This window comes from Sylvia atricapilla, chromosome 2 (assembly GCF_009819655.1).
Source record: "Sylvia atricapilla isolate bSylAtr1 chromosome 2, bSylAtr1.pri, whole genome shotgun sequence".
NCBI classification, from domain to species: Eukaryota; Metazoa; Chordata; class Aves; order Passeriformes; family Sylviidae; genus Sylvia; species Sylvia atricapilla.
The window spans coordinates 88174160-88196775 of record NC_089141.1 but is presented as its reverse complement, the minus strand read 5'-3'; the positions used below and the strand labels follow the sequence as shown (position 1 = coordinate 88196775).

General features: G+C 39.8%; 2 protein-coding genes across 2 annotated transcripts in view; both read right to left on the bottom strand.

Annotated features, from left to right (window-relative positions):
* GCC2 (GRIP and coiled-coil domain containing 2) overlaps positions 1-6475 on the bottom strand; it is a 30884-nt gene extending 24409 nt beyond the window's left edge. The window contains exons 1-5 of the mRNA XM_066313719.1: positions 6374-6475; positions 3442-3504; positions 2686-2770; positions 1552-1619; positions 329-433 (exon numbers count right to left, since the gene is read on the bottom strand). Coding sequence (XP_066169816.1) covers positions 329-433; positions 1552-1619; positions 2686-2770; positions 3442-3504; positions 6374-6475 — 423 coding nt within the window. The remainder of the gene's footprint in view (positions 1-328; positions 434-1551; positions 1620-2685; positions 2771-3441; positions 3505-6373) is intronic.
* A 5780-nt stretch (positions 6476-12255) lies between these two features.
* Positions 12256-18886, bottom strand: SULT1C4 (sulfotransferase family 1C member 4). Its single transcript, XM_066313718.1, has 8 exons — positions 18841-18886; positions 18207-18384; positions 16450-16587; positions 15048-15145; positions 14610-14736; positions 13316-13410; positions 12933-13113; positions 12256-12773 (listed from the first exon to the last, which is right to left on the bottom strand). The coding sequence occupies exons 2-8, from the start codon at positions 18370-18372 to the stop codon at positions 12661-12663; spliced, it is 918 nt and encodes a 305-aa protein (XP_066169815.1). The 5' UTR covers positions 18373-18384; positions 18841-18886; the 3' UTR covers positions 12256-12660.
* Between the last annotated feature and the right edge of the window lie 3730 nt (positions 18887-22616).

The window sequence follows — 22616 nt, the reverse complement described above, 5'->3', positions numbered from 1 at the left end:
TTTACCTCATAAAGGTAAATCTGTGCTATCCATAGAAAGACAGAGCTGATTGATTGAAGTCTATGTAGGCTTTTAATGCACAGACTGACTTCCTCCTGCAGCCGTGGAACTAGACAGTGTATGTAAGAATTTTGTATTTATTACTATGAACTAGGGAGTACAGAGATAAAATGCTTTAATATATAAATTATATTGATTTATAATTTTTTAAGAGATAGAGCACAGGTAAGTGAAGAAAAAGATTAAAATTAGATACACGCCAAGCAAACCTAGAAAATAAATACAATTCTGAAATATTTCAGTAATGTTCTGTGGCTCATTTCAGTACCTCTGCTTCTTGCTTTATTTGAGTATTTTCTTTTTTCAGTGCTATGCACTGCTGCTGACTTTCAGCTTTTTCCAGAAGCACAACATCCAGTCTTTCTGTGAGAGCCTAGTTTTAAATGAGAAAAAAGAGTTTCTTAACAATGGAAACAGTGATTTCTGAAAAATTCAGGTACTCGCATATTGATTATGACACTTTTGTCAAATAAACACATCAGTCTGGTTTTAAAAATTGCTTCCAGCCCAAATACAACTGATATAAAATAGGTAGACTAAAACAATGACGTTAGGTTCTCTTAAAAATTGTGATCAGCTAATTTTCATTACCAGGTGGTGGTGGTGAAGTTCCTTTTCTGTAGAAAAGTAATCTCTATCCAAATTATTCAAAACAATTCTCTGAGAAATTCCTCCTCACTACCAATTTTCACTTTCATATGCTATGACCCTTATCCTGAGAAAGACAGATCCTCAGAGTATTTTTTGTGACATGACATTTTAATTACATGTTTCTAATCTCATCAAATGACTGTCTCAGATTTTTTCTAAATGGCTGAAGTATTTCTGCAATGGTCACTCCAAAATAAACAAAAGCTGGTCTAACCAGCCACACAAGGAAAAGTCTTGCTGTGGGGACATTCATAGTCATAGAATAGTTTGGGTGGGTGGGGACCTTTAAAGGCCATCTAGTCGAACCCCCCCCTGCAGTGAGCACATCTTCAACCACATCTTCAACTCCATCAGGTTACCGAGAGCTTCATTCAACCTCACCTTGAATATTTTCAGGGGTGGGGAATCTATCACCTCTCTGAGCAACCTTTTCCAATATATCACCATAAAAAAATCCATCTTCCTTATATCTAATCTAAATCAACCCTCTTTTAGAGTAGAATCACTATGCCCTGTTCTATTGCAGCAGGCCCTGCTGAAAAGTTTGTCCACATCTTATAAGCCCCCTTCAAGTACTAAAGTGCTGAGGCAAGTCCTGCCTGGAAAGTGTACTACTCTAGACTATTCCTCACAGAACCAATGGTGTTTGCTGGCAAGTGGAGTAAGGACATGAGGGGAGAAGGAAAAAAAAAAAGATTTTATAAAGTGTCTTGGATTCCTGAAGATTGCATTCAATCTGAATAATGGTTTTCAAGCTATTTGCTATTTATCAAATTATTTCTGTGGATTTATTTCAGTTAAGTTTATGTAATACAATAGAAACCCATTATATATTCCTACCTGAATAATATCATCAGCTCCTGCAGTAGCTGCTTTAGATTTGAGTTCTTCAATTTCTTTCTCCAGTTCTTAAAATGTAAACAAATTTCACAGTATGAATTGATGCTGCATCACAGTAGCAAATTCCTAGTAAATCTTGTGCCTGACAATACTTCTATTCAAATCAGAGATGTCTTTTACTTCATCAATTTTTGTTTGTTACTGAGAGATAGACAGGACTAACAGGAAGGGAACATATATTCGGTACTACTTCTCCAGTCCTGACACTGCACATGGTTTCCTGAGGAAGCAAAACTTCCTTGCTTGGACGGAGGGACAACAGATAGAAATTCTTCTGATTATCATCTTACCTCCTATTTCATGGTCAATTTAAAGCAGAGGAAAGATACAGAGTTTCTACTGTTTCTCTAAAAACAGACATCAAGCAGAAGAACAAAATCATATGAATAACCACACAGAGGATAGCCCATCTCTGTATCCTTATTGTTTCAGTGGGCAGCTACCAGCAGTCAGCATAACTGTCATCCCAAACAAAGGGAAGTGACACTGTCCAAGTGGTGGGCCACTGGAGGAAAAGGGACAGCAGAGTGGAGAAGGACAGCACATGAGAGCACAAATTTATTTACACGTACTTTTACGTGTTAAGCACAAAGGTTTGTTTGGCATATTTTACAGTTTCTTGTTAAAGCAACAAATGATCAACTATAAAGTAGCAAACTAACTTAAAGAAGCTATTGAACTCTATAACAAACTATACTCTACTAATTATGCAAAAAAAAAAAATTAAATCAGACATTCCTCCTCCCATTTGTTTCCTGATAGACAACCTGCATCAATATGGGGAACAGACAATGACAAATCCCACTTAAACTTTTACACAAGCTACACATCATGCCATACTATCAGACCAAAATTAATTTAATACCTGACAAAAGCAATGCTTCTTTTCTTCTCTTTCTTAATCAAATTACTTCAGTCCTTATCCTCCCACCATACATAGCCAAATTGAAGAAAAATAAAATCTAGTATTTTTGCCTAGAATTTAAAACTACCTATCAAAAAGACACAGTGATATTTGAAAAGGACAGGTAGTGCTAAGCATTAAGGCAGAAATTGCACTTTCCAATAAGATACCTGCACATCTTGACTTCACTTTCTGTATAAGCATCATTTGCTTTTTTGCAAACTTGATGAGGTCTTCTTTGGGCAATGTGTCCAGCTGTAAAAAATATTTGTATCAGAGAAATCAGTTTCCTCTAACCCAGAGGGAAACAGAAACAAGGCATTTTAGCATCTGACTTCCAAGAAACTGAATTTTAGGACAAGAAACTCTTACAATACATTTGCAAGAAGAATAACATTTCAAAGAACAGTCCAAGTTAGTGATGCTCTGTTATCCAATTCTGTTATTTCAATTACTGTAACAGAAACTACTCCTCATTCTGTACTTTTTCAGGAAAGAATTCTGGAGCACACAATTGGGCAGCATCAGTTAGCAAAACTCAGTTAGGAAGGATTACAATTCACTAATACAATTTCAACAATATTTTGAAAATAGCATGCTATTTTCATGAACTAACATTGTCATTGTTTAAATTTACTTCCAACATATGCAAAGATATCTGTGTCTATTATGAAACAGACTGCTACCAAAACTGGATGCTATTAATAATTTATCAAAAATAACAGGAAGTGAACATACCAAAAAGAGATTTTTTTTTCCTCATGGTTTCCAAAACACTTTATCTTAATGTTTTTAAGTTAATTTATCCTGTCTAGAAGAGAAGTTAAAAATATCTTTGTCTTCCTATTAGTCACAGCTTGCATGCTAAGCTGTAACCCTTGGAACTACTGAAATCCAAATAAATTAGGTTTGTGAGGACTGATTACCTTTGATTTGCCTGATCCTGGCGTGCCAGAAGACGCCACCATCTCCTGCCCAGCATCTTGAACCTACAACAAATGAAGTACAATCTGCAGTAATGAACTTTTCAGTGGAAGACTACCAAAAGAACTAATTGAAAGTCTTCAAAGAGAGATTAACTGAATACAGCAAATGCACAAGAAAAGAATTAAAGTAAAAATTTGAAACAACATGAATTTGTAGGATTAGTCAGAAACATAATGGAAAATTATCTACTGTGATTATTAGAACAGCAGAATAGAAAGCTCCCAATGTCCAAACCAGTATGATCTTATGATTCCATTACTGAATGGACATCTAAAACCAATACAGTATTGCAAAATAATTTTATTTACAAGCAGTTTCAAAAGCATGACTCACTACCTTGTTCTTAAAAGAGCCATTAAAAAAAAAAGAAAAGCAAGAACAACTAAAAGAACCCAAACCAACAAAGCAAAAAACCTCACAAAAAACCACAAAAAACCCAAAACAAAAAGAACAACAAAAACAAACAAACCCCACAAAAACAAACAAACAAAAACCCAAAAAATGTGTAGAAGAGTTGCAGTTAAATCAAACCTTGGGAACTTTTGAACCACATAAGCTCCTATCTTTTTTTGTTTCCTCCTTAAACACACTGGTTTATCACTACAATAGTTAGCCTACCAAATTTATTCCAAAAGATTCAGCAAAGTCAGGGCTCATTTGGACAAATTATAACCCCCCTCTGCTTTTTTCAAAAACATCCTAGTTCCTACTCCGATTGCTGGCCTGACAAACCTATCTGAAAAGGCTCTGCAAATTCTGGGCTCCCTCCCCCTAAAATACATGCAAAACGCCTTCTACTGTAAACTTCCATAGGTCTAATCTGGGAGACTGTTGCTTTACAGTGGTTTATATGGGATATGCTTACGTATAATAAGGAACACAAAGAAATGTGTGCAGCCATGACACTGCAAAGGAAAAGGGAACAGATGCTTCCAATATATTAGGAATAGCATTTCCAAGCCTTGACCTTTACCCTGCTTTTTTCTTCTTACTATCATATGTGCATGAGTATAAAAGTGGTGTATGTATCTGCATATTTGTATTTTTATATATATAGTTGTGCATGTATACACGCATATTTTCACTTTTATTTTGCTACTCTCTTCATCCTGCAGAAAAATTAAAACCCTTATAGTAGAAACAAAGGAAGAACCAAACTGGATCTGAACAATATGAGAATGAACAATCCCTAATAATTTAGACAGAACACGTGATATAGATAGTAAAAAGCATCACCCTTAGAACTATGAGTTCAAGTACAGACCAAGGACAAAGGCAGTTATAGCAATCTATGTAACACATATGCTAAGTGTTTGGTTTTGTTTTTTTTAAGATGGCAAAAGCAAACTTATTAGAAAAAAATGTGCTGTACAGCATTAGGGAAAAAAACAGCTATAAAGTTAAAGTTTCAGATTTTCTTAGCTTGTAAAACTTTGCCAGCATTTACATTCCTAATATTTTTGCCCTTGGGCAGCATAATGAATTGTAACAAGCTGCATATACTGTTCAGAAAATGACAGCTCACCACTCTCCGTACTACAACAAGGTCAGATGAATTTTCTTCTCTCAATACTTTTATTCCTTCAAGCTAATACATACAGAGGCAGAATCACACACTGTGTAAAATAATGCATCCAGTTTTGCTTTTCTGGCAACAGAAACCAGAGGCAGCTCATGTAGAAGGCTTCACCCACATACGTTAGAAGAAAAATAAGATGAGCTACCAAAGAAACCCTGAATTTTCCTTGATTAGCTGTATCCAAGCTGTGAGACAGCAGCTACTAAGTATGGTTTTACGCCCAACACAATCCTGCATGGTTTCTAGGCCACCCATTCTGAAATCTGGATGCTTCCATAGTTTACTGATATATACATACACACATATATTCTTTTTTTAGATTTTATTTCAAGCCTACTTTACCACCTACACTACAAGGGGTTTCCATGCCACACTTAAAGATGTTCTATGTGTTTTAACTGCTATCTATCCCTTACTTTGCAATAGCTTAACATACACTTAGAAAGCCTAACCAATGCATAAATGCAATATATTAGCCTTTGCTGTGAAATGTGACAGTAATGGCCATCATTAACAGCAATTTTCTGAGCAATGTGCAGCTACCATCAACTCTAAGTGTACCAAGTTACATCAAAATGCATTTCGAATAATTGTGATTGCTTCAACCAACGCTGGCATTGAACCTCTATTAGAATGTGGCACGCGAGCAGCACAGACACTACCAGGAGAGTTAATTTGCTGTCTGAGCTTTTCGACGCTGCCTTTGGATTTGCCTTGGTGCTTACGAAAGCTACACTAGACACAGACACTTCAGTGGTTTTATTTGCTTGTGCTGGTGGGTGTTTCACAGCTGACGTACTGTTAACACATCGGGTCACCTCAGTGGAAGAGGAACCCTTGTCCGCCCGTGGGTGCTTTCACACAGTCACCGCTCGCCGCCCCGGCCGGGCCGTGAGTCACCCGAGGGTCGCTCCCCCCGAGTCAGCACCGCCCGCTCTCCCCAGCCCGGGCCAACAGGGCGACGTCCCCACCTTCCAAGCAGGAGGGGCACTAAACAAGCCGCCTGTAGTCCGCACCGGCGCTCGCATTTCCGCAGGGCAGCGGCAGGGCCCCTCGCCACCCCCGGCCTCCCTCCCCGCTGCCGCCCGCCGGGGCTGCGAGGCGGCGGCGAAGGACCCCAGCGGCCCGCGGGCGGCTCCTCCCGTCACCGTGGGAAGGGGAAGGAGCCCGCGGGGTGGGAGGGGCTGGGCCGCACCTTCCCGCTCCCCCTCGCCGCCCGCCAAGGTCACGCACCGCCCCCGCTGCGGTGCCCCGACAGCTCCGGGCCCCTCTGCCCCCGCCGGCCGCCTTACCTCCATGGCGGGGCCGGCCGGCTGCAGGGGCGGGGAGAGCGCGGCGCCACAGCCGCTGCCAGCGCCGCTACATCCTCCTCGGGCCGCTTCCGCCTCCGTCATCCCGGCACGCCGGGCTCGGCCCGTCACCCAGCGCCGCCCCGGGGCACGGGCGGGGCTGAGCCAGGCCTCGGCGGCTGGGCCAGCCGGGCCGGGGGCGGCGCTGCCGACTTCGTGTTCTCCGCCTTATAAAAAGGGCAAAGGGGATGAGGTAGCGCTGCAACACGACTGCCCCTCGCTGTTCTACGTTGATGAGGGGCTCCTAAGTGCTGCAGGCGCCTCTCTCACTGCCTCCATGAGGAGGGCATGAAGTGAAGGGTGACGGGCTCGCGCAGAAACGTAGCGATTATTTATCAAACAAATGCGACAGATGCCAATAGGATGGTGCCAGACTTTTCGTCAGCTCCCAGCAACAGGATAAGGAGCAATGGCTTTAAACAAAACCACTGGAAGTTTTACCCCGACATGCGGAAGAGCTTTACATTGAGGGTGGCAGAGCACTGGCACAGCTGCCCAAAGGTCTTGTGGAGTCTCCCTCTGGAGACATTCAAAGCCTACCTGGATGCCTTCCTTTGTCATCTGCTCTAGGTGACCCTGCCTTGGCAGGGGGGTTGGATGAGATGATCACCAGAGATCCCTTCCAACCCTAAGAATTCCATGATTGCGTAAATTCAAAAATGGATGTGAAGGACTACCAGAGCAAATAGCAGAACCTAGGTGTTATGGCTTGTAATGACATGTTTTTAAAGAGACTTTTTATGCCTGTTTGAGTAGGTGTTTGAGGGGAGCAACGCCTACTTTAAAGGGCGCACATTTTTCATTGTAACCATGCATGCACTTTGGTAGTGCTTGAATAATTTTTCACATTACATTATAAGTAATTGATTTTTAATGAAAAGTTGCCTGGGAAAAACAATTTAGACATATTATTCTGTTTATGGTTCACTGGGTGAATACTGAATATCACCAAATTAATTATAATGTCATGAGAGAGTATGTATTTTAATAAAAAAACATGTTTGTCAAAATGCTTGTCTTGGAAGAGTTATTGCATTTTTCCAAGTCTGCTTCCTGTCATTCTTCTTGTAAAATTCAAACAGCAAATAGTGACAAAAAACAGAAAGCTTCTTTACATATACTTAAGAAAGTGTTTATTTCTTTCCCCCTCCACTGTATTCACTGTCCATTATATGTATTCATATATATATTTTTTATGCAGCTAACAACTGTAGCAGGAACATATGGTTCCATGCTCACATAGGTTACTGGCAAGGAACAGATGTCCCTTACCAAACAGCATGATGGTGCTTCTTCATTTCTTCTATTATACTTTTTAGAAACCTCAGAGGGCATTAAACAGATTAATTCTTTCTTTCTCCTTTTGCATTGGGGTACTCTGAACTGGATACCTATGCCTGTGCAGCTCTGGTCTAACATGGGGATTTCACATAATTTCTAGAAGAGTCTTTTGAGATAGAGTCCTTCCAAAACCATTCCACAGCAGAAGCTTTTCGTCCTAAACTATGCCATAATGCACGGCTCTGTGCTTTGAGGTCAGCCTCCAGCTGAATTTGGATATTTGGGAAGAACACTGTAGGAAACTAACCTTCTCTTTTGAGAAACCACAGAGAAGGCAATGTTTCATGCAAATTTGTTCTGTCTTCAGAAAATATGTATTGTGTACCAACTCTTGGGTCATCTCATGATTTAGCTACAAAGGAATTGATTTTGGAGCTTATCCAAAGCAGACACAAAAGAGTTTTCAGAGGTGTTAGTACTGAAGACAATGAACTCAGGCTCACTCATTGCAGGCTTTCTGAAGCTGATTTTGGCTAAGGACCAGTCAGCCCCGCCTTCCCTGTGCTCCATGCTCCTGTGAGACACTTATTTGACAGAGACAGGCCAAACCTCCCCTCCCGCCCTCCATTTTATGCAATGGGACTTAGATATATTGTACATTTGAGATTGTCTTAACAGTCTTTCATTCCAGTCCTGAATCGCAGGAGCAATTGCAAAGAATCCTGGTTAAGGAATGGTAGAAGAATTTTAAAAGTTTCTAGAATAACTAAAAGAAAAAAGGTAGAGGATTTTGACTGTTGATTGCTTCTGTTTGTTACAATAAAGCACAAGTTGCTCTGAATTTTGTGGGGAAAAATGTTGATTTGTACCTGCAATAGTCTGATAAAGTTTTCTTAAACAATTTATGAATTGTGTCTTACCTATCTAGAAGGAGACAGTAAGCTGATACATAATAATAAGTGCAGCTGATTTGAGACAAGATAAGTGAGAAAAACAAGAATAATTTACATAGTCCATATATCCCATGATTTTATTATCTTTGTAAAAGGTAATTAATTCATCTTTCTAAATAGCATTGTCTATGTAAAACAAGATTGCCAAGAGATTTATGAGATGTGTTGGAGCAGAGCATAACAAATTTTCAATTCTGCTTTCATTGAGAAGCCAAGTCCCACAGGGCTGTAATTAGCCCTTACATCAAGGCAGGGTAAAAATGCTTGTTCACTATCATTGGAATTATTAGACCTGGAAGAATTTTCTGAAGAGCACAGAATGAGAAAATGCCTGTAGTTTTGCTACCAGGGAATGTGTTTTCAGCATAAAGGAGCAGATGCTTGAAATACTTGCCACTGTAGCATCTGTCTTTGCAACAACTTCTGAGGATCACAGACTCTTAGTTGTGACCCATGCCAGGCCAGTCCGAGTACTTGCTTTGAGCTGCTTCTTTTCACATGCCTTTTTTTTCATGCCAGGTTAACATAAAGGAAAATAGCATATGAATTTATAGTATTGTAACTATAGTTGTAATTTGTAGTATTCTCCTCAGTTGGGAAACTTAAAGCACACCCCCTGTGCAGATGAACTGCAAATTATTTGGCTGACTATGGTCATTTTGTCAGGTTAGGTTGAGGTGCAGTAGGTTCCCACAGGATGGAATGGTACAGTGAAAAAAGAGTTATTTATCTCAGTACCATTTTGTGTGTGAAGGATTTGGCTAGGTGTTAAAAAAACAGACTGTATATATAGTCCTTAATTCTGGTCTTAAATTGCAGTAGGAAACAGAGGTGAATAGTTTGTGACTATAGTATAAATTATTTGAAATAATTTTGCCAAACATGTACAATCTCCTTCGCAGGTGCTCATTGATTTATGGTATCTTAGGTAAATGATAGTAAATCTCTTACCAACTTTTGTTAGTATTAGTAAAAAATCTCCATATACAAACACGTCATTTAAAGCTCTTCTGTCCATACACACTGACAGACCTACAGATATGGAAACTAAAGGCACTCTGGATGAGGGCACCCTCCAGCCCAGAAGCATATGCAGATATCTACTGACATACAGCCAAAATAGGCACCAAACCATGGTAGAATCTATGTCTTTTGACGGATGCATACAACCCATTAACCTTTTACCCAGATTATCTTCATAACTACAGGTAAAATAATTTTCACTGGTAACAATAAACTACTCCCTCTAGTTTTCTTCTAGTTTAATTATGAGCATTTTGCAAATCATAATTGAATCCATGAGTTGATCTCTCAGCTATCGTGGCTTGAGAAGGCATAAAAAGCAGAAACTGCCCACTTTGCTATCCTCCTGCCAGCTGTATTTTGTCAAAATATCTAAGATTTCTGTCTTTGAATATATAGAAAGATAATATAAATAAAATAAGAAAAGCCACTGTTTATGTAGCCACACATCAAGAGTTCTTCACTTTTTTATTCTAGGACTGCAGTCTTACCTGTGGTGTGGAATGCTTTCAGCCACTCAATGTAATCTCTGTACACAGTGGTTTGGTCGGTTCTGCCCTCACCTCAGTGACCTTGGCCTGTGGTTCCTTTCCCCCTCGGTGTGTCGCCACTGGCTTCAGGTCAATGCCCTCAACCTGCCCTTTGCCCCGGCCCCGGACCCTCCCCTTAAGGGGAGGCAGAGCTGAGCTTCCCTCTCTCGGTTCTCTCGCCCCTCGCCTTCTCTTTCTTCGCCTTCTCCTCCCACCCCGACTAGGGCTGGGGGGAGGAAATAAAATGAACTCTTGTGCTTAACAAAAGAGACTTGCCTCGTCTGTTTCCCCGCCGGCGGCTGCACCTTCCTCGACACGATGAACACTGTTGCCACACGAAGCAACACTGTGGTACTTTCTATCTGTTGTTCACAGCAGCTGAATTGCAGCTGGTTACCTAAGGAAGTGAGAGCAAAGGTGACTTTCCCAGTGTGATACAAGACCCTTATTATACGGCGCCTCTACCCTCGCAGTTGCTATGCAACTCCCTTTTCAAATCAGGCTCAGCCACTGTCAGCATTTTGCTTTTCTGATAGTTTTGAGATTTCAAGGGAGAAGCAAACAGGTCATCTGTGTGACCTTTTGTACAGCACTGCTCATAAAATGTCACCAAACTACTGAGTTAAGCATGTTTTCCATTTACTGATACCCCTTGCGGCACTGAATGAGGATTATATTGACCAACTGTGCTGACTTATGTGGTTTCATAGAGCAACCCAAGAGAACGGAAGTATCTGAGAGAGCAACACCTTTTCCTCATACTAGTGAGACAGTAAATCAAGTTAATATGAAACAAAACCCAAGCAAGTAGCAGAAAGCACCTCAAGCTGGTATTTAGCCTTGCTGTCATGAGCAGCAGTGCCTCTGACAGATTGGTTTTTTCTCAGGCAGTCATTTTACTGAGCTGTCCTTTGTTTGTGGGCAGGACAACCTGAAGTCTGGCGGGCAGGAATCTGTCAATTTGGAAAAAAAATTAAAAATTACACTAATATCGTAAATACATGCTTCCAGTTTCAGTGATTCCTGCATTTTTGGGGAAGACTCTGTGGGCTAGGACAATGGAACCCCTGCATTTAACAGGCAACTTTTTGTTTGTTTTCAAATTGGTGCAAGGTATTGCTGTCCTTTATGACTGTGTTCACTTTAGATATGTGGATTAAATAGGTAGGCTGAAATTAACTTTGCATTTGACAGCTGCTCATATTGCTACAGCTTTTAACTTACTTTTAACTGTCCATGAGCAAAAAGAAAAATATCCCCAGCAAACATTTTTTTGTATTAAACTAGACTAAACTAGACTAAATGAGAATAAGACAGTATTTTCCTTTAGCTGCTGTAATCTACATTCTGTTCCCTCCAACATTCGGAGTGCAAACTCAGTTAGACAGGAAATCTTTGTGGCCTTTTTTTTTTTTTTTTTTTTTTTTTGTGCCAAGCTCAACGATGGCACTTTAAATCCAAAAGTGGTTTGGTAACAGTTGCCTATAATTAAATGACCTATGAATTGCTTCAGTTAACTTTGCAGAAACTCAAAGTATGGCTGTAGTTATGGTGCTAACGCTGAAGCAGAACTAGTTTTCTGGTTTTTATTTTCCAATATCTACCAGGCCATATAGCAACTGAGAGCTGTCAACAAGATGTTTACATATTTGATTAAGAGTAAGGTAAAAGGGAAAACAATGACCTGAGGCATCTGATGAATGCTTTTACAACAGTGAAGAGGATGGCATTTGCAGCATTGACTCTCCACCTGGTTCATACTAACTTTCAGAATTTTCCAGATATTAAGAGAACACTATCCAGTTCAGAAGGCAAATGTGAGATGCAATAAGGACTACTGTGCCCACAGCTAGACTGTAGATAAATGGCTCTGTGTAGCCCTTCAGCAAGTTTTATCAAAGGAAGTAATGAGTGTTCGGTGTTTTTTGGAAATGCTGCTTTTATTTCAACAGCATTTCTTATGTCCAGCTTAAAATGAGAGAAAATGAAATTAATTCTACTTTGTGTAATTCTGTTCCTTTCTTTATACTTGACCACCTTTAAATTTGTATATTGTTATTTATTGATTAATGTTTGTACAACCTGTTGCACTCTTTTAACACCTTTTTTCCTGTTGGCTCCTAGTTTCTGTTAGAGTTTGATTTAAAAAGTATCAGCACTATCAACTGCAATTTTACAAAGATCAAAACCCACAGCCTGTCTGAAATATTTTTATTAATGCTGAAAACTACTGTGGTAGGGCTGACTGAGATGTGTCCAGTGGAATTATTTTCTTCAGGGAGACTTAAACTTTGCCATAATTTGAGCAGTCTCCCAATAATGAAAAATCAGTGATGTGTGAAACGGAGATCTTGGAATCTTAGGGACACTGACATTTTGTGAAGGAAAAGCAAAATATATAACATGGAAAAGGCTGAAGATCATTAATTTCCATTGCAAGTAATTACAATTCCATGCGAAAAACAAGAGAGGTATCAGACATTTTCTTCTTATAATCTTCATCAAATTTCTCATTCTGTGCCACAGTGAAATGATTCTTCCAGTCTGCAACAGTGCCTAAGAAATGGCAAAGAAAAAAAAAAAAAAAAAGAGATTGGTTTACCAGTATTTTCTGAAGCTCATTATGCACAACTTATCAGATGCTTGTACTTTAATGCTTATTTCAAAACAGAATGACAACCAGAGAGAGTTGATGTCAGTAATAAACCTCAGTACCTTTTCTCATGAATGGGGAAATGGAGTGATCCATTATTCCTTGAAAGTCTTTAGTGTAGTTTGCCATGGGGTTTTCCTTCATTACCTCAAATGAGGTATTATGGACTATTTTGTTTAGAACCTCCTCACTCAGATCCTTCTCCAGGAACTTTGCAATTTTCTGAATTTCTCGCTTTGGATTCTGCAGAGACGATTACATGGGATAAGATACAGAGCTAGGAAATGCAAAGAAGTCAAACAAGAGCTGCAATTCGCAGACAGAGAAGACCAGGTTATTGTGTGGTTTACTGATACTGGCATTATAATATAAAACTGTGGCTGGTAGTTAGTATCTACTAGACCTAGAGGTTTGAGAGCTCTATAAAAATATTTTCTCCTTTTACCTCCTTCATGTCTTCATAGAAGAGATAGAGAACACGGTGCTTATCTTTTGCCTTCCACCATCCTTTTACATGGTCATACCAGGAACCCCAGAGGACTGAAAAAGAAGTAACATCAGCAGCTATAGATGCTCGAACTGTCTTTAACACATGTGGAACACATGTTTCTCTCTTAACCAGTACCTGTGAATTTCCAAGCTGGTTTTGAATCAGTATGGCTGTGCTCTGTGCTTATTACAGCATTTTTGCTATTAATCCCTCAGTTTTATGCATGCTCAGAACAGGATTCTTGTGTAGCTTTAAAGGGCAACAAATGCAGATGCATTATAATCAATGGAAACACACATTTCCAGTATTAATTTGATCAGCTGAAAAAGATTTGTCTTAATTGGCCCTGCTTTGAGCAGGGCAGGGGTTGAGACAGTGTGGACAACAAAAATCCATTTCAGCTTGCATTATTCTATGATTCTACATGGTTATAATATTTGCTATGTTATCAGAAGTGCCGCCTTCTCTCAAGCAAGTGTCAAAATTAGCTAAGACAGAAGTAGGTATGTTCTATATGTCTGCACTGCAACAGGTGACTCCCAGACTGAGCTGCCCAAACACAAGACATAAGGTCTCCTTTGGACATGTGACTCTCACGCTGGTCCAGACAGTGGTATTTCTAGGCCTACATGGTGGGAAAAATGACATAAGGAAGCTTTAATAACCCAAACTTTAAACTGCCATTCATTTGACCAGGTTTTGTTTCTTAGATATCCTGTGATATCAGCACCTCTTTTAGAAAGGGAGGAATCAGCTTCTGGGGTTGCCTGCCCTTAGTCAGATAACTGTCTTTGTTCAGATGCCTGATTTTTAGATACATTAATTTAGGTACAAAGACTCCCTTATCTCAAATTCGTGCTGAAAATTAACTCTCTGCTTCTTTTTTAAATTTCAGATTTTATCAGGTTAAAGTAAAACCAGTTAAACCATTGCTCCTTTTCAAATGGCTTCTTTTAATCTCAGAGAGAAGAGATGAAACCTGAAAATTGTCATGTATGTTTCTGAATTATAACAGTATAAAGAGTAGTGTTTTTATTTTTTCTCAAAATTGGAGCATAAAGATAGATTTAATCCTTTAGGTAATAATAAAAGTCTGTGAATTAAGAAAAATTATGACTGAAACACCTTCAGCAGATATTCTTCCACAGCGTCTGTACTCAATTTCAAACCATAACTGAAATTAATAAATCAATGCCATGCATTCTTAAAATTATCAAAGTCTCTTAAACAACTGATTGCAGTTAATCACCTTTTCCAGTCATGAATTTCTCCACATACTCCTCCCAGGTTCCTGGATCAGGCAATCCTTTATTCATTCTGTGGAAATGGTAGTATGACACCAGGTTGTCCTTTGCATTTCTTGCCACATAGATTATCTTCATTAATACAAAAAGAGAGAGAGAAAGAAATTAACTTGCACATACAAATATAGATACTGAGCATCTCCTGGTGTTTCCTCTTGGAGCCTACTGGTAGAGGTTTAAGGTATTTTGCTTTGAAGCTGTCATTTTCTAAAATCCAGCTCAGGTAACTTAGTTGTGACTTTAGATTTTCACAGACTTTGCACATTAAAGGGAAAATATTTTTGGAGACCTTTTGATTTCCCAGAGATTCTGGAAAACATCTTCTGCCCTGGTTTACGTGACTTTCTTTGTCTGTGAAGTAGAGTAGGGCTCTTCAGCCTTACCTTACAGTTTTGTTCCCAGAAGGATGGAGGCACCAGCTCAGCTGGCAGGTGAGTTTTCATTGTTCGTGGAGATGGCATGGCTTCAGCTAGCTCCAGACCTGGGGGATGTTTAATTATGCAATGTGAGTTCTTTTCTGAATTGCATTAGCACTTCTTTCCTATGCTCACATGTGATTGTTACTGTGACTGTGACTTTTCAGCACTACACCTTGCATGGATCACTCATCTCCAAAGCACTTGCATAGCAGGGTAACATGTACAACATTACATAACCATCTTCAATGTTTCTAGAAAAAAATGTACCAGCGTTTTTTAGCAGAAAAGGGGAAACACTGATTTATATCTTATTGCTTTCTTGGGCTCATACCCAACTCCTTCTCTCCAAGGGATAATGATGAGTATTGATTTATATTTTTTAAATTTTTTTTATATTTTTAAAACTTTTAATATATTTTTAAAAAGTTTTTCCTTAGCAATATTTAGTGGTCTCCTTCCACCTAACAGGTAAGAAGTTTTAGTTTCTTTCTAGGGTATAGGAATATGATGACTGACTAGACTTTGTGGATAGCACATAAAGAGAAACTATTAGGATGCCAGTGGATTTTCAGTAGCTATAGATATATGGGACTACTTGGGAATTTCTGGTGATATTTGAAGATGTGTTATCTCCTCCCTTCTCCCTTTTAAACATCTATCATGACGTCCATAATTTTTTCCCTGTCATCATCTATCATCATCTGTCATCTATAATTATTTTTTTCTCTCTCTATGTCAACACAGGCTAACTTAGAAGGAAAAAAGTAGCAGATCTGCAGAGCTAATCAACCTTTTTAACTTCAGATGTAAGAGTCTGACAATGATTTGTGTGGAAATGGAGCCTTGCTGGGGGTGACTTTTTTAAGAAACTGCAAACCAGTGAAGCCTGCTGCTTGCCTGAATTTTCCATAGCTTGTTTAGATGACAAGACCTTAGAACTGAGCAGCAGGTCCTTGAAACAGTACCAAAACCGCTGAAAATGTTATGCAGCTTTTGAAAATAAGTCCATGACATAGGTTTCTCTTCCTGAAGGCCTGTGATCACAGAATGACATTCAATTGCGCTCATGTTGCCATTTTATACATATCTGCTGCTGCTTTAAATACTGTGGAGTATCAAACACAGCTTCAGACACCACTCCAAAACATCATGTTCTTCAGTAGCACCCAAAGCGATCACATCTGTCAGCCCTGCAGCACCCTGAGTAGCACTAAATGTTTATGTTAAAGCACCTGAACTGGTCCTTAGTAGCCAAAATGGTGCTTATTCAAGAACACAGCAAGTGGGACCTTTTCCAGGAAACTTGTGGCATCAGCACCATGTGGTTGTTTTGTTCCATTCTGTCTGAAATACAAAAAATATTCACCTGAGTAACGTGCAGACGCAGGCTCTGGCAAATACCACTCGAGGAAAGGGTGGCGTTTGTAAGTAGTCTCACGTTTACACTTCTCAGTATCTCCATTTTGCTGAACCATATCCACTATCTCCTGTGTCCATGTGGTACCTGAAAATATCGAGTGTTTAGATGTTTCCCTCCAATATCGTCAAGAGTTTCTTGTACAAGTAACTGAAAGCCAGAGTAATGGACTATGTGCTAATGGGGGAAAGAATAGCATAGAAAATAATTGACAAAATGGAAAGAGAGTAAAATGTCTAGTTAAGCAACAAAGGTAATTCCCAAAGCTCAATTCAGGAATTCCATTTTAGACAGACTTCTTGATTAAAGAAATAACTCCCACACTGGTGTAGAAAAAAACATTGGGATAAACTCACTATGGTTTGGAGACTATACTATTTTCAGAGGAATGAAATATCCTCCTTTCATCCCTCACAAAATTCAAGTATTTCAATTTTGTTTTTATACTGAATTTGAGTAAAAAAAACGCAATACCTGAACTTCAAGAGAGTAAAAATTTCACACAGTTTGGAAATATTTAAAAAGTTTCAGTATTTGCAAAGTTTCCTTTTGAAACACCTTAATGAAGGTCTGTACACAGTTTCATCTGCCTGAGTGACTGCAACATTTTGCAAGAGTTACAGTATAGTGTATCTCGTGTCTTTTTTCTTTTATAGCTGTCATCGCTGTGTCAACCGCATCTCCTCTGAGGTACTGGAGTGGGTCAGCTAGAGAACAGGCTGAAGGATAAATTGGAAAGCAATTTGAGCAGGAGTTTCAGCCCTTCTTAAGATGCTTGTGTTATGCATTTCACACAGATATGACATAATGTCAGATGGAATCCTAACTTTATTTATTTTCAGTTCAGTGGCTGGGAAGTTTTAATCCCAGCTGGAAAAAAAAAAATTTAGTTTTTCCTTCAGTATACAGGTAGTAAATCAAAAGCTTTCAAGGTTTTAGAAAACTAATGGTGTTTTTTTGGTTTTGTTTTTGTTTTGTTGAAAACATATTTTTCCCCTAAAAAAAAAGCCCTAAAAATTGTTGCTAATTAAAATAATTTTTTTTAGCATGATAAAATTCTCCCATATCTGTTCCTGAATCTGGAAAATTGCACATGTATTTATTCATACAGAATTAATATTGATGCTTGTTACTCATTGTTTCTTGTGTGGTTAGTATAAAGGGTCTGACGAAGAGAAGAAATATTGTCCAGTCACTGAGTAAGATGCCAGATAGCTAATATTAATGATGGGATTTTATTTTATTGGCCAAAATTATTAAATTAATTTGGTTATTTTAAAGAATTAATCAGTTTTCAGAAATCGGTACTAGTTTACAGAAGAAATCATTCCCCAAATATATAATATGTTCCACAGTCATACAGTCAACTTCTATTATTTCTTTGTAATAATCACTTATTTCTAGGCATTTTTAAATCACTACATATTGGCAGTAAACTTACATTGTTACCATTAATATAAATGCGTATAATCTCAATTAAAGGTAACAATTATATGTCATTAGATTTTGGCGATTTGTACTTCAGTAGTAACAGATTCATCTGTCAAAGAAGACAGGAGTTACTAGTCACAGCTGACACAGCTCCATGCCTTTGAAATATGTCTAGTTTGGAGTTAAACCAGTATCCGTCACAATAGAAAAAACACAGATCTCAATCCCAACAATAAGTACTATGCCAAACTTTTCTGTTTCCTACCCACACCAACCTGCTTTTGCATAGGTTGCGATGAGCACATCATCAGGCCTGGCTTTGAACTTCCACACTTGGTCCCAAATGCTGGCAATTGGTTGTGTGAGGACAACGCCTTCCACTTCAGTTAACTCAGGTCGAAGAATTGTCTCTCCCAGACTCAGATCTTTCATTTTATCCATGGCCAATGAGAACTGCATTAAGAAAGGCTTAGAATTAACATGGCTGCTCTGAAAAAAAATCTGAATTTACTCATCTTGAAGTCTCTCCTATTCATCAAATTCCATGTCCTGATTTCTTTGGCCATGGTTTGGTCTATCTGGAGCCATATGTAGATTCCTTAAAACTGAATCTCGTTTTCAGAAGTGCATGGTATATTGCTAGTGGTAGTTTTCTGTTTCACTCTGTTTACTCAGATACAAAAAGAGAAACATCATTATTCTCATATCAAACACATTTATGTAAAATTTCAGTGGTTGGTATGAGGGCTTCTAAAAGCAAACAAACAAACAAAAAAAAATCAGAGGTGGGATTCAAAAGAAGGCAGAGAATAAGAGCTGGCAATGAAATCAGCATACAGGACCCAACCCTTCCTCTGGAGAGAAAATAAACAGAAATGTCTGCTAACACCTTTTGTGCCTTATACTTACAAAAGTATTTGCAGACCTTTTCTGAGTTTCCTTCCTGGATCTTTTAGTTCTTGGATCTCAGCTGTATTTTGAAATATGTTGCACATAAATAACCTGAACTAGATTGATCATTAACTAAAGGTTGTTAGACTTTAATTATATGAATCAATCTGTTTTACAATAATTAGTTATTGATTTCTGGATTTCTCCCAGAGAGACTTCCTAGGCATAACTTTCAGAGCTCCAGAGTCTGATCAGAGGAAAGCTATGCTTAAGAGGAGGCTATAGAAATAACCTTAGTTAAAAACATCAGCCAGAAAAAGAGACATTTCGATCCCGACAGCAAACATTGCTAGAGTATTTTGTTTAGTTTTCTTGTTTACTCACAGCAATTTCATACAGATTCAGCTGAGCGGAATGAGATGTTGGATTGGTGGCTGGTCAATGACTCAAGAAATTTTAAGAAAATGAAAGAAAAAAAACTTGCCAGAGAATTTTTCCTGCTTAAATGTCTTCAGTCCTTGGCTGTACTGACAACTATGCAGGAACTTAAATCTTTGGGCACAAGTAGGTTTAAAATTTGTGTGGGTGGAGACTCCATTCTTCCTATCAGTGTGAGGAGAGTAAAGAAGGAAGGGCAGCAGCAGCCAGCAGCTGAGCAGGTTTTCTGGTGTGGGTTATGTAATCCTTTCTAACCCCGTGGAAGAAAAGCACTTGGAATTCTTATCTAAAGTGTGATTCTTTACTCCCAACAACATAAAATGTCAGTCAATATCTCCAGCAGGATTATTTTAGTCTCTCTCATTGTCAGCAGTCTTGGAATAATTAATTTTCTTCCTAATATCTAATCTAATTTGCAAAGATCCCTTGTGTGCAGGTAAGGGAAAGAACCACCCAATATTTTTATTCTCTACTTCCCATCAGCAGGTGATCCACCCACCTTCCAGGAAGCAGAGCTTCAGCCCACAGGTGGTTGCTGTATGTAAGCCTACTGCACTTATACTTACTAGCACTCTGAGGGTGCTATGGGGGAAATTATCTCCATCTTATGGATGAGGCATCCCCATTTTCTCTGGGCAGCCTGTTCCACTGTCTCACTACCCTCACAGTCAAGAATTTCTTCCTAACAACTCATCTAAATCTACTCTCTTTCAGTGTGAAGCCCCCTTGTCCAGTCACTACATGCCCTTTTCAAAAGTTTATCTTTCTTGTAGATTCCCCTCAAGTATTGCGCAGCCACAGTTGGGTCACTGTGAAGCCTTCTCTTCTCCAGGTAGAGCAATTCCAATTCCCTCAGCCTTTCCTTATAGGAGAGGTGCTCTATCCCCTTGATTGTCTTGGTTGCCTCCTCTGGACTTGCTCCATCAGGTTGATGTCCTTCCTGTTCTGGGGACCCCAGAGTTGGATGCAGCACTCCTGGTGGGGTCTCACCAGTGCAGAGTAGAGGGGGAGAATCACCTCCCTGAATGCACTTCCCAGCCTCCTCTGGATGCAGCCCAGGACACATTCGGCTTTCTGGGCTGCACATTGCTGGGTGATGTCTTGGCTCTCATCCATCAGCACCCCCAAGTCCTTTTCCCCGGGGCTACTTGCCATCTGTTCATCCCCACTCAGCCTGCATTGATAGTGGGGGATGCACTGACCCAGGTGTGGCACCTTGTACTTGGTCTTGTTAAATCTCATGAGATTCCTATAGGCCCACTTCTCCAGCCTGTCCAGATCCCACTGGATGGCATCCTGTCCTTCAGGTATGTCAAAAAGACATACCTGTGTGGTCAAAAGGACCACTCAGCCTTGTGTCATGTGCAAAGTTGCTGAGGGTGCACTCAATCCTTTGTCCTTGTCATTGATGAAGGTACTGAAGATCTGAAGATATTAAATAACTTTGATCCCAGTATGGACTCTTGAGGGACCTTACTTGTAACTGATGGCTATCAAGACTCTGAGCCATTGACACTCTGGATGCTACTGTCCAACCACTTTCTTTTCCATCTAACAGTTTACCCATCAAGTCCAACTCTCTCCTATTTAGAGAGAAGGATTTTGGTGGGGGACTGTGTTAAGGCTTTACATAAGCCCAGATAAATGACATCTGTAACCTTTCCCTTTTCCACTGATATGGTCACTCTGTCATAGAAGGCCACCCTGTAGGTCAGGCAGGGCATGCCCTTGGTGAAGTCATACTGGCTGTCCCTAATTACCTCCCTGTCCTCTGTGTGCTTGAGCATAGCTTCTAGGGGGAAGTTTCTCAGAGGTGAGGCTGACAGACTGGTAGGACCCAGGGTCCTCCTTTCTACACTTTTCAGAGACAGGTACAATTTTGTCCTTTTCCCCATCACTTGGGACTTCACCTAACTCCCATGAAGAGTGGCTTGGCAACTGCATCAGCCAATTCTGTTAGGATTCTGGGAATTATCTATTTGGGTCCCATGGACTTTGGTATGTTTGGGCTCCTACGATAGTAATGAACCTGATCTTTCCTTATAGTGGGAGGCACTTTTGTTCCCCCAGTTTTCATCCGGCTGTCCATCACTCAAGATATCTGGGAAGAGAGGTTACCATTGGAGACTGAGGCAAAAAGTCTTTGAGCACCTCAGTCTTCTCCTCCTTCATTGTTACCAGTTTTCCATCATTGTTTCTTGTTGGGAGTTTACCTTCTTTAACCTTCCTTTTCTGGTTTACATACCTAGAGGAGTCCTTCTTGTTATTCTTTGTGTTGCTTGCCGTGTTCAGTTCCAGTTTTACCTTGACCTTCCTCACCCCACCCCCATACAACCTGAGTATCTCAATAATCTTCCCAGGTTACCTGTTCTTTTCTCTGCTGTCTCTGCACTTGCTTCTTTCCCTTTAGTTTGAGCAGCAGTTTCCTACCCATCCTTGCTGGTCTCTTGCCTTCTCTGATTTCTTGCTCCTGGGGATCAATACCTGTTGCTCTCTATGGAAGCCTTCCTTAAAGATCTGCTAGCTCTGATCTGCTCCCTTGTCCCTGAAGGCATTCTCCCAGGGGATCTTATTTACTATTTCCTTGAAGAAACGGAAGTTTGCTTTCCTAGAGTTCACTTTACTAACTTTACTCCTCACCTGACTCATATCCTTGAGGATGCAAATTCCACCAATGCATGATCACCTCAGCCCAGGCTGCCTCTCATCCTGGTTAGCTTGCTTATGTTGCTGAGCACCCCACAGTGTCACATCCCCTCTGGTAGGGGTTGTCTATTCCCTGGATTGAAGCACTCAAGTGTTGAAGCAGCCAGACAAAAATCCACTCACTTGGCTTATGGCTGTAATATTTTAGAGTGTCTCAAAGTTCTGATGAGAGCAGAGACTGTAGTGTTTCCTCTTTCTTTTTGAATTCTTTCACTCTTTGCTCCAATTTCTTTGTTGAAAAACCATTTTCTTGGTAAAACTTTGTCTTTTCCCTGCCCCCTTTCTAATTGGATCCATTATTCTTCTCCTTGTCAACTTTTTCAGAATTACTGCTGTTGTTTGGATCCCTGTCTCAACCATGGTGCCTTCCAACACATTTTGTGTCCCTGCCTCAACTACAGTCCTCTGACAGTATTGAGCTGTGGCTCAATGGGCACAGGCCAGGCTCCAGTACAGTGCTAGAGGCTGCTGATTTTCGGTCTGCTAGAGTAATTTGTCTGTTCAGGCATAAGGTCCCAGGTTCTGAGAGGAGATAAGTATCCTGGGAATCTGCTCAAATCCTTCCACACACCTTGTCATTCAGGGACAATCACTTCAGGACACATCACAGTTTTTTCTCATCCAAAATTTGTCTTCTCTGATGCCAGGAA